The sequence below is a fragment of the Cynara cardunculus genome (genome assembly GCF_001531365.2).
Source record: "Cynara cardunculus var. scolymus isolate 2C chromosome LG 14, CcrdV1, whole genome shotgun sequence".
Taxonomy (NCBI): domain Eukaryota; kingdom Viridiplantae; phylum Streptophyta; class Magnoliopsida; order Asterales; family Asteraceae; genus Cynara; species Cynara cardunculus.
The window spans coordinates 8,867,590-8,879,466 of record NC_037541.1 but is presented as its reverse complement, the minus strand read 5'-3'; the positions used below and the strand labels follow the sequence as shown (position 1 = coordinate 8,879,466).

Below are 11,877 nucleotides of genomic sequence, written 5' to 3'. Positions count from 1 at the left end.
ATTCAAGATCTAACCGGGGGGCAACATGAACGGTCGAGATGGCTTAGGATGCAGAAAGAATAGTTTTAGATCAGTACTTTTGCTATGTAAATATGTTAAACATATGAATATTATTTGGTTGTAATGTAATCTTTTAAACATTATGTTAAAGCTCTAAACTTTGATCTAATATGTTTTTTATCCATTTTTGGTTGTGTCACGCCTCATCTTAGGTCTAGTAGGATGGGGGTGTTACATTGTGGCAAGTAAACATTCAATATAACCTCTTTGATTTCCATGTCCATGTCCATGTCCATGTCCATGTCCATGTCCTCTTTGTGAATCTCTGAAACTTGAAGTTTGATTTTCTTCGTTCCATATCCATAACCTCTTCCTCGATCATTTAAGCCTCCTCCTCCTCTTACATGACATGAAATCCACCTCTTTGGTTTTCTAAATCTTCCTTCTTCTCCTTTAGAGACAACATTGACTGGCGTGCTTGATCCAAAATTACTTCCTTTTATTTAATCTCGATCTCTTCATGAGCTTGCAATGAGCCGCCCCACAAGTTCATCAATTGTCATAATGATCAAGTCCCTAGATTCTTCAATGGCTACAACAATGTAGTCAGTCAAATCTGGAATCTAAAGAACGAAGTCCCTAGATTCTTCACCATTTGTTTTTAATTGGTTAACTACAGAAAACAATAATCGAAAACGAATTATGACTCCATTTTATGCAAAATTTCCAACTCTCCTCCAAGAGTTGGCAACCAAACTCTTTTTACCTTATCATCTCCTTTGAATGAAGTTTGCAAAATCTCTCTTGCTTCTATTTTCTCGCAAGCGGCTTAAAAAACATGTCCAAAGTTGATCTCGTTCCTGGCTTTAAAAAACAATTTGTTTGAAGAAGGGTTTAATTTCTATGACATGACATGACATGGCTTGTTATTTGTCAAGAAAAAATAAACTTGTTGCTTCCATTAGTCTTTTCTCACTCACTCCTCGAGGTTAAAACATGTCTTGTTTTGTTGGTGTTGAAAAAGGAGTATCCAAGTTATGGCATATATATGATAGATAGATATGGTCACTTGAACTATGGGGACTTGCAGGAAGAAGATGATGATGGTAAGAGGTTTGCCTAAAATTTATCGTCTTGATCGATGCCATTGCAATTTATTCACTCAGATCTTTGTGGTGATGAGAGTTTCATCTTATCGTTATTTCATCTCTTTTATTGATGATTACGCACAGAATGTTTCGGTGTATTGTGTCAAAGAAAAGTCAGAAGCTTTTCAAAAATTCAAAGATTTCAAAGCAGAAGTGGAGAATTTTACAAGGCTACAGATAAACAACTTCACAAATGGACCATGGTGATGAATATTTTTCAAATGATTTTGAGAAATATTGCAACGACAATGGCAATCGACAAGAAATATTTTTCAAATGAAGAGAAGGAGGAAGTCTTTAAGAATGTTGGAAATGATGATCAAGGAGTAAATCCTCCTACTTCCCCAAAGTAGCCGAATAAGAAAAAAAACAAGAAATCTCCGAGAGTCATATGGTGAGTTGAACAAGATGATACTGTATTTTTTGCTTTCTTTGTAGGGGAAGATCCAATTTCTTTTGATGATGCTTATCAAGAAGAAATATGGAGAAAAGCTATGAAAGAAGAGACCCGCTAGCAAAAAATAAAATGGGTGTACAAGACAAAGATGAATCCAGATGGTTCCATCAATAAGCACAAGGCAAGACTGTTCAAAAAAAAAAGTCTATGTTGATCAACCACTTGGATTTATCATGAAAGGAGAAGAAATAAAGTATACGAGTTGAAGAAAGTGTTGTATCGGTTGAAGCAATCACCCTGAGCTTTGTATAGCAATAAATAAATTATACGGTTCAAAGTTTAATTTAAGAGAGGCATTGTTGGCATGCATAAAATACATAAACTTGCATGTCTCTAGCTTATTTTGATGTCTAGGTTCATGTAGAAATATGAGGAGTTTAGGAACATGAGAAGTGAAAAGTCTTTGGAGTTTAAATTAATATAATAGTAAATTTAGGAAAGAACAATCAAACCACCCAAGAAGGAGACGAAATACAACAGTAGACTATTCAGCACCGATTTAATTACCGTGAGTCTTCTACCCACCCAAATAAGCGTTCGGGTCCAGCCGTCTAACCTTTTGGATAATCGGCTGCCGAGATGCTTCTTGGGCCATCGAAGCTCCGATAATATCTTTCTCAAAACCAACCAATCTCACACAGCTTGCTTTTTGAGAGATTAACTCTTACTCTTAGGCCCGACGACGATTGAAAGAAAAGAAGTAAAGCTTTTAAGTTCTTTAAATTTCTCCACTTTTCAAAGAATACAACATCGTCTGCAAATTGAAGATGAGAAGCTTCAATTTTATGTCGACCCAGTTTCACCCCTTCAAATAGCCCCTTAATTTTTTTGCTTCTTCCATAGCAATGTTACATGTAAACTCAAGGATCATTCAAGTCTAGGTTTGATAATATGATGTATTCACAAAATTCTATATTTACATAGATGTTTTGATACACGAATCTAATAACCACACGTTTGAAATTGGTAAATACTTCAATGGCAATTTAGTTAAAAAGGTTGTCAAGTGACTCAGAAAATGGAATTTTGAAATTCCAAACAAGTAAAGCTTTTGGTCCTTATAATCGCTCGTTCCATAACCGATTAACCAAATTTTTTCATATATTCACTTGGGCTTGACGGTCCTAAATTGGACCCCTCGCTGACCAGTTAACTGGTCCAGTTAAGAAGGCCCGCCTCTTTGACAACACTAATTTACAGTTATATGTGCAAAGAGTTGGATACCATGCAGGGTGTTTGACTTGGCTGTATCCGAGGTTCAAATCTTACCAAATGTGAAGAAGATGTGTGTGTTTATTTATTGAATTTGCTGTATATAAATATTCACAATATGCATGTCCAAGAACTTGGCCATGGGTATGTTGTCTTCCACAATATTAGTTTTGAATACACCAACAAACTAAACTACCAGTAAATAATGCTTAAGAACGAATAAATTTTGCATCAGAAATCATATAAAAGAAATCCATGGTCTTTGGTTTGCTTTTGTGAAGATCACCATAATCAACTCTACTCTTTTCTATGCATCTTGCAAGGATTTCAAGCAGATGAAATAAAATGGTCATAAAATTTCACCTCTTTTTATTTCAATTTTTCTTTGGATGATCTGTTGCGGATAGATAGAGAGCTCAATCATCCTTGTAGATCAATGTTGGGTAATCGGGCTTCCACATATTGTTTTCCACGTGCAAACGGATTTCTTCCTGCAAGATGAAAACATCATCATACGATCAATATGGAGGTGCAAATTGGCTACATAGAGTTATATTATATGAGCTAGTCTAAGAACTACGTTAAGTTCGGCCAAAATCACAAAAAAATATTAACTTATACATTAAAATATTTTTGGGTTAGCTGCAAAAATCTTAGTCTGCTATTGGTTGTTACATTTGCATAGTAGATGAGGTAACCAGTAAGGGTTCTTTCTATATACCTCCTAAATCCCATTAAAATTGCAACAATTTTCATCTGTGTGCTTTCTGTTGTTTGGCACGGGCCATGCGTTTTTACACTTGTAAATGGCATGGGCACCTTTTATCAGTTTTGTAACTGATGTAATTCTTTATAACCGCCACTAATTACGTCCAACAATCAATCTAAATTAATGGGGGAATTATTATCAGTATTAACATGGGATCGGTTACGATTATCTTGTGTTTAAATAGTATTGATTTCTGCTTAAATCGACACCTGAATTTGAGATTATTCTCGAGTGAATTTCATGATGCCCAAGCAGAATAGGGTCGAAATATCACTTAAGGAAAGCTATCTCTCATGCGACCTCAAGTTTTTATCCGGGTTCTACACACTCTTCTTTTCTCACGTTTTTCTAGATTTCCTCCCACAATCTTAAGTGATCGTTTTCGTTCTTTAAGAAAATGTTGAGTGATCAAACCGTGAGAGACATGACGACCAAGTTCACTATATTGGAGAAGTTCGAGGGCATCGATTTTCGAAGATGGCAGAAGAAGATGAACTTCCTGTTGACCACGTTGAAGGTGGTACACATGCTATGTACTCAAATGCCAGGAGGTGAAGGAAGACGAGACGCTGGAGATGACACGACGTCGAGGAAAATGGGAGAACGATGACTACATTTGTCGTGGCCACATCTTAAACGGTATGTGTGACTCCCTTTTTGACATTTATCAAAATGTCGAGTCCTCCAAAGAGCTATGGGACTCTTGAGTCCAAATACATGGTCGAGGATGCTTCTAGTAAGAACTTCCTCGTTAGTAATTCTAATATTTACAAGATGGTGGACTCAAGGCCTGTGATGAAGCAATACAATAAGCTCCTTTGTATACTACGACAATTTTCTCAACACGACATGAAAATGGACGAGTCCATTTTGGTGTCGCGCATTATTGATAAATTGCTCCCCTCTTGGAAAGATTTTAAACACATATTGAAACATAAGGAGAAAGAGTTGTCCCTTGTACAACTCGGGAGTCATGTGCGTATAGAGGAATGTCTAAGAGCACAAGAGACCGAGAAGCCAAAAAAGAAGGCGGTTTCTGTTCCTTCGGTCAATATGGTGGAAGAAGGAAAATCTAGTTCATTCAAGGGACAAGGAAAGTTCAATGAGGCCAAGAAAGGACCCAACAAGAAAGTTAACTTGTTGGACTTTGGTATGACCGGTCATCTTAAGCACGATTGCTAGGTTGTTAAGAAAAATAATGGAGCAAACAACAGTGGTGGTGGACAAAGTTCCAAGGATCAAAACTCGGGCAAGGTCAGTTTCTTGATCTTGGTTTTAATTCAAATCTGAATTATGTACCACTAATATCCAAATCAATTTTATTTGCAGGATAATGATGTTGCTTGGTGGATCGACTCGGGGTGCAACAAGTCATGTGTGCAAGGATCAACGTTGGTTCACTTCGTTGGAACCGGTTGAAGACGGATCCGTGCTTCACATGGAAACGAGTCCATCGCTCTCATTCTTGGACGTAGCCTAGTTAAACTAGAATTTAGTTCTAGAAAGTCTATTGAACTTTCTAATGTTTTTATGTACCGGAAATTCGAATGAATTTGGTTTCCAGTAGTCTCTTGAATAAATTAGGATATAGGCAAGTTTTTGAGTCCGACAAGTTTGTCTTGTCAAAGAATGACTCTTTTGTTGGATTTGGTCATTTGATAAATGGTATGTTTATGTTAAACTTTGACACTAAAACCGAAAATGTAAAACTTGCATGTTAACAAAGATTACTAGGAAACCTTTTCCTAACGTGAAAAGGGACTCGTCGGTGCTTGACTTAATACATAGTGATCTTTGTGATGTGCATTCAACTCCGTCTTTGGGTACTAAAAAGTATGTTCTTACTTTTGTTGACGACGCTCCATGCTTTTGTTATGTATATTTGTTACATACAAAAGATGAAGCGTTGGACAAATTTAAAATTTATAAAACGGAAGTTGAATTGCAAATAAATTGTTGTATAAAATGTTTACGCACCGATCATGGTGGGGAGTATTACGACCCCATGTTTTTCCAATCCGTAGGAGTCATTCGTGAGACTACAACACCTTATACACCATAACAAAATGGTGTGGTGTGGAATGGAAAAATAGAGTTCTCAAAGAGATGGTGAACTATGTTATTATACTCGGGATTGAGTGATAGATTTTTCGGTGAAGCCATGTTAACGCCTTGTTATTTATTAAATCGAGTTCCCAATAAAAGGAACAAGATTATTCCATATGAAATTTGGTTCAAGAAAAGAAGAAACTTGAATTTTATTTGAGTTTAAGGCTGTTGAGTGGTGGTAAGACTACCTGAACCCAAAACAACTTTGGGTGAGAAAGATATTGAATGCGTTTTTGTTGGATATGCCGAGCATTCCAAGGCCTATAGGTTCTATGTTATTAAACCTAATGATTCTATAGCGATTCACACTGTTATAGAATCAAGAGATGCATTATTTGATGAGACTAGATTCTCTTCAATACCTAGACCAAATGACAAAATTCCAAGTACTAGTGGAACTAGTGAGATTGAAGAACAAGCAATTGTTCCAACCAGTCTCCAATGAAGCGAAAGAGGAAGGATTTAAAAATCCTTTGGTCTCGAATACCATTTATACTTGGTGAGGGATCAAGAGATGAGATTGGGTCACAATTCTTGTACTGTTATTGTATTGAGGATCCAAAATCATTTGATGAGGCTATGAAGTCTCAAGATGTTGTTTCTAGAAAGAAGCAATAAACGATGAGATGGATTCCATCTTGGGGAATAATACTTGGCTATTATCGGAATTGCCACTGGGTTGTACACCTTTGGGATGCTAATGGATCTTCAAAAGGAAGACGAAAGATGATGGATCAATCGACAAGTTCAAAGCTCGATTGGTAATCCAAGGCTTCAGGCAACAGGAAGGCATCGATTCGATACCTATGGCCCGGTTGCAAGGATCTCCATGATTAGATTGTTGATAGCTTAGAGAGCCATTAACAATTTAGTGATTCACCAAATGGATGTCAAAAAAACATTCTTGAATGGTGGAGTTAAAAGGAGGAATTTCACATAAAACAACTGGAAGGTTTCATTATGCCTATGATTGAGCATAAGGTATATAAACTTATAAAATCATTGTATGGGTTTAGACAAGACCGAAACAATGACATCAAAAGTTTGATGAGTTTGTCTTGTCCAACGGTTTTATGTTAAACCAAGCGGAAAGTGCTAGGGGTGTTCAAAAACTGTGTGATCCAAAACCGAAGAAACCGATAACCGAAAAATCCAAAAATAAAAAAACCAAAAAAACCAGGCATTCACGGGTCGTTTTCGATTTTGAGTTTTAGGTATCCACGAGTACCCAAATATTATCGGATATAATACGTATATCATATTTAATACTGAATATTTATATTGTCATTCATTTATTAACCCAAAGTTGAATGAGTAAGAGTTTTTTACATTTTGGTGTCAAATATTATGGTGGGATGATCTAATTTGGTGGCATGAAATTGTGAAGGAATCGACGTTAACTGAAAAATGGATGTTTTAAACAATTAAACTTATTTTAATTTATAGTGCTTTGATTATTTTTATTTAGTTGTTGTGTCATTGTTTTAAATGTTATATTTCGGTACCATTTTTATACTGTAAGTTATATATTTTATAAATTTGGGTAAAACCCTAAACGGAACCGTGGGTAACCGCCTTATTTCGGTTTGGTTTGGTGCGGTTCAGTTCAACCTATGGTGCGGGTAGCCAGGTACTCACTCATGTGATTTGGTTCACATTTTCCCTACTAACAGAATTGAACCAAACTGTGAACACCCCTAACAAGTGCGTCTATAGTGAATTTGACACATCCGGTAACGGAGTAATCATTTGCTTATACGTTGATGACATGTTGATCTTTGGCACCGACCAAAATCAAGTTGATAAAACCAAAGAGTTTTTGTCATCAAGTTTCTCCATGAAATATATGGGGGAGGCGGAAGTTATCCTTGGAATAGGGATTAAACGTTGAAACAAGGGGATTGCAATTACACAATCTCATTAAATTAAGAAAAGTATTAAAGAAATTTAATTACTTTGATTGTTCTCCGGTGAGTACACCATATGATCCGAGAATGAAGCTTATGCCCAATTCGGGTGAAGCAGTGTCACAGCTTGAGTACTCAAAGGCTATCGGGTGCTTGATGTATGTCATGACAAGCATTACGCCGAATATGGCTTTTTCCATAGGAAAGTCGAGTAGGTTTACGAGTAATCCTAGTACTCAACATTGATAAGCAACAAGACATTCAAATACTTGAAGAGAGTCATAGATTATGGTTTGTCATACGTCGACTTTCCGGATGCAAGTTGGATTACAACCTTAGAAGATCACTCTTCTACGAGTGGTTGGGTGTACTTGTTTGGGGAGGAGCTATCATAGGCTTCCAAGAAGCAAACTTGCATCACGAGTTCAACTATGGAATCGGAATTTGTGGCATTAGCTGCTGCTGGTAAAGAGGTGGAGTGGCCAAGGAATCTAGTCCATGAAATTCCATTATGGCCGAAACCAGTATCACCCATTTCTATCCCTTGTGATAGTGCGACTACTTTTGGCTAAAGCTTATAGCCAAGTGTATAATGGCAAGTCTAGACACGTGGGTGTTAGACATAACATGATTCGTGAGTTAATCACAAATGGGGCGATTTCGGTTGAAAATTTTCAGCTACAACAAAATCTAGCAACGCACTTGACGAAGGGTTAGCTAGGGACTTGGTCAACAAGTCGGTTATTGGGATGGGATATAGTCCATCTAAATCTCTAATGGAGAGATACCTAATTCCCTTCTAGTACAAGTTAGAAGTTGAATTCAATAAGAAGGCTCACTCTAAGAGACTGGAGCACAAGTTGATCATCCCAAGGTACGTGCTCGGTACTACAAGTGAAGGAGGTTGAAGTAATACTTCTTCGTAGTTCTTTCATAAAAGTGCATGTGCAGTTGCATGATGAAAAAAGCTACCTATATGAATGTGAAGTGTGGCCGCTTCAAGAAGCTTGGACTTGGTTTTGTATGCACTCACGAATGGATAAGGACACATGACATGTTATAATGTCAGTTTTAAACTTTAGGGTCATTTAAATTCATGTGATGTTATTTTCTGGTGCTTAAATCGGTTGAAGGTTCAATCCATAGGACATCCTGATTGAGTATTTGAAATGTTTAATGTACTAAGATGAAAATTCAATCTTCTAGATATTTTCATTTATGCATGAGTTTGTTTTCCTATATTAACTATTGTTTGTGAATCAAGGATTGCACTAAAATAGGGGAGGAATGTTGGTGATTTTAATGAAATCATCGGTTCATTTTATGTAATTGGATTCACATGATAATAATGGGGTTAATAGCTAAGCTATATCACAAACAGGAGGTGTGAAGGGCACAATCGTGTAAGCTAAATAAAACCCGAGATCATTCGATGGTTATGTATGGGGAGTTACTAAGTGACGAATGGCAGTGCATACAGGGTGTGGCCTATTTGTTCATAAAAAGAGCATGGGTTGTGCTTGGAAACATAATGCTGATCATGGGCCATGTGCTTTTCCTCTTGAAAATGGCGAGGGCCGTGCGTTTATCGACAGAAGCCTATGCATGGGCCGTGCGTTTTTCCTCTTGGAAATGGCATGGGCCGTGCCTTTTTGTTTGTGTGCTTTCTGTTGTTTGGCACGGGTTTTTACACTTGTAAATGGCATGTGCGCCTTTTATCAGTTTTGTAATTGATGTAATTTTTCGTTACCGCCAATTATGTTCAACAATCAATCTCGATCAATGGGTGAGTTATTATCATTATTAACATGGGATCGGTTACGATCCCTCTTGTGCTTAAATAGTATCGATTTCTACCAAAATCAATACCGAGAATTTGAGATATCCTCGGGTGAATTTCTTGATCTCAAGCTTTTATCCGGGTTCTATACACTTTCTTTTCTCACGTTTTTCTGGATTTCCTCCGACACTAAAATGATTGATGACACTAAAATCACCAACTTGGGACTACAATTCTTTCTTTTACAATTCTGAGTGCACGAACCTTCATTTTCGAGTTTATTTGCCAACCTTTTTAATTATTAGCTTGGTGAGGATTATAGTTTTCTTTGTGTACTTCTCAATCAGCCTTTATCGTTGATCACTTGATCCCTCTTTTTTCTTAATCGATCTTCATTGTTGATTGATTTTATTCAAAGCATGGCAGAAACTAAGAACGTTGGACTGGTCTCTTGCTGGTAATCCAAAAGACAAACAACCTTGTTCCACCATATCCACGCATCTTCCGTTTTTACATGCTGACTAGTGATTTCTTTTTAATGTGGATGGAAAATTTCCTGATTGATTCCATGGGGTAAAATATGGTTACCAAATGGGGACCACTTTTTGGCCTCCGATCTATACTTTTGGGTCCTTAACTTCTATTTGTTTGTACTAGATAGGCAGTATAAAGGTTGCATGTAAAGCACTCCAAAAATCTTGCAGCAAAAGCAGCGAGATTGATAATTAGAAGAGGATACTATTCACACAAATTTGGAGATACCTTAGTCAGCCTCTGGAGATCACGAGAGTTCATTTCACGATATCCTTCTGCTAGATCCTCTTCTATCGCTTCAGTGATGACAGCAACAGCTATCTTTTTTGTTATATCACGTATTCTGGATGCACAACCATGACAGATACACAGTTGCAGTTAATAATTGTTACAAGTATTTCTTTGATAAACAAAACAATGTTTAATTTTATACCTTGATATTGGAGGGTATATAATTCCTTTGAGTACCTCATCCTCGGTCATACATTCAGCTAAACTGGAGTTTTAGCAATACAGTGCCAAAATCAGGTGAAACACGATAACAGACACATTCATCAAAGTGGCAGGACGGGTTTTACTTTCATAATTCAAGAAAATTACCACTCAGCTGCAGCTTGTAACATGCCATCTGAGATTATTCGAGCACCAGATAGAAGAGTACCAAGACCAATACTGCAGATCAGGATTTACTCAGATGAAGACTAGTTGAAGCAAAAAAAAGAATAAAAAAGATACATGACTTGTCAGATCAGTGATTGGAGATAAAACTGACCCAGGAAAAAGATACATATTGTTTCCCTGGTTGCAGTAGCCAATTTGTCCATTTCCTGCAAAAAGATATAACAAGTAGTATTTTATGTCAAACTAGTTGGCATAGGGTAGAATGAAGCCAAATATAAGATGCATAACACTTAACTAAAAAAACAGTATGCCATGCACTCCTATGTATGGTTTCACAGTTGACTACTATTTTAGTTTCAGTGTGTCTTTTCAATCACCCACGGCTTCTGGAGATTGTCACCATTTTATTCATCCCACCATTATCCTACAACCAACATTCTCATCAATCTCGGCAATCATTTGTAATACAGATCATAAATAGCGTTAATTACAGTATCAAATACTTCTGTCTGGACATGCTTATCACATCTTCCGCTTCCCTATAGCTAAAGTTTCACTTCATGTATTATCTTAGTCTAACTAAATTTGGAAATTTTTTCTAGCAGTGGCTCATACCTGAAACTTTGGATGAACACTTTGTCTAGTCCCATCAACCAACAGGATATCATTGGCAAAAAGCATTTACAATCGTGATCATATTATATATGCTTTATGAGCTCATCTATAACTAAAGCAAAAAGATAAGAACTCAATGGAGACCCACCCTATTTAATGACAAAACTAATATTTATCAAATGATTGGATCAACACTTTGGTAAATAGGACCACTCACATAAGTTTGTTTAGAGCATGTTGATATACAGTTCACCTCATACTTCATATTGACCATACACCATTCACATAAGTTTTTTAAAAGGATGTTGATATACAGGATATCTCGACTGTGTTATTATCACTCACAGACGAGGTGATTCACAAGGTTGCCGATGAAGAACTGGCAGCAGATTTGTGGGTGATATTGGAGTCCTAATATGTTGAAGTCCCTCCTAAACAAGTTGTTAAAACCGCGTTTATATTCACTTGCATGGGTTTGAAGGAGCATCTCGATGAGTTGAATTCCATTTTGATGGATTTGAAGAACATTGATGTTTATTAAACTTGATATTGATTTGTATTGATTGAAAAATAATAATAATCTGATACACCTTATATAGGTAAAACTAATTACACTTTGGACCCTAGACAATATTAATAATATAAACTAGACTAGTTGACTTAGTCTAACATTCCCCCGCAAGTTCAGCGCGGTTAGCAATCTGCAACTTGGACCGTAGAAACTC

At 36.8% G+C, this 11,877-nt stretch overlaps 1 protein-coding gene across 1 annotated transcript in view; it reads right to left on the bottom strand.

The window, feature by feature from the left end:
- Positions 1 to 3,233: 3,233 nt before the first annotated feature.
- LOC112526699 (NAD-dependent malic enzyme 62 kDa isoform, mitochondrial-like) overlaps positions 3,234 to 11,877 on the bottom strand; it is a 60,466-nt gene continuing 51,822 nt past the window's right edge. The window contains exons 15-19 of the mRNA XM_025137088.1: positions 10,689 to 10,743; positions 10,517 to 10,588; positions 10,350 to 10,412; positions 10,145 to 10,259; positions 3,234 to 3,308 (exon numbers count right to left, since the gene is read on the bottom strand). Coding sequence (XP_024992856.1) covers positions 3,234 to 3,308; positions 10,145 to 10,259; positions 10,350 to 10,412; positions 10,517 to 10,588; positions 10,689 to 10,743 — 380 coding nt within the window. The remainder of the gene's footprint in view (positions 3,309 to 10,144; positions 10,260 to 10,349; positions 10,413 to 10,516; positions 10,589 to 10,688; positions 10,744 to 11,877) is intronic.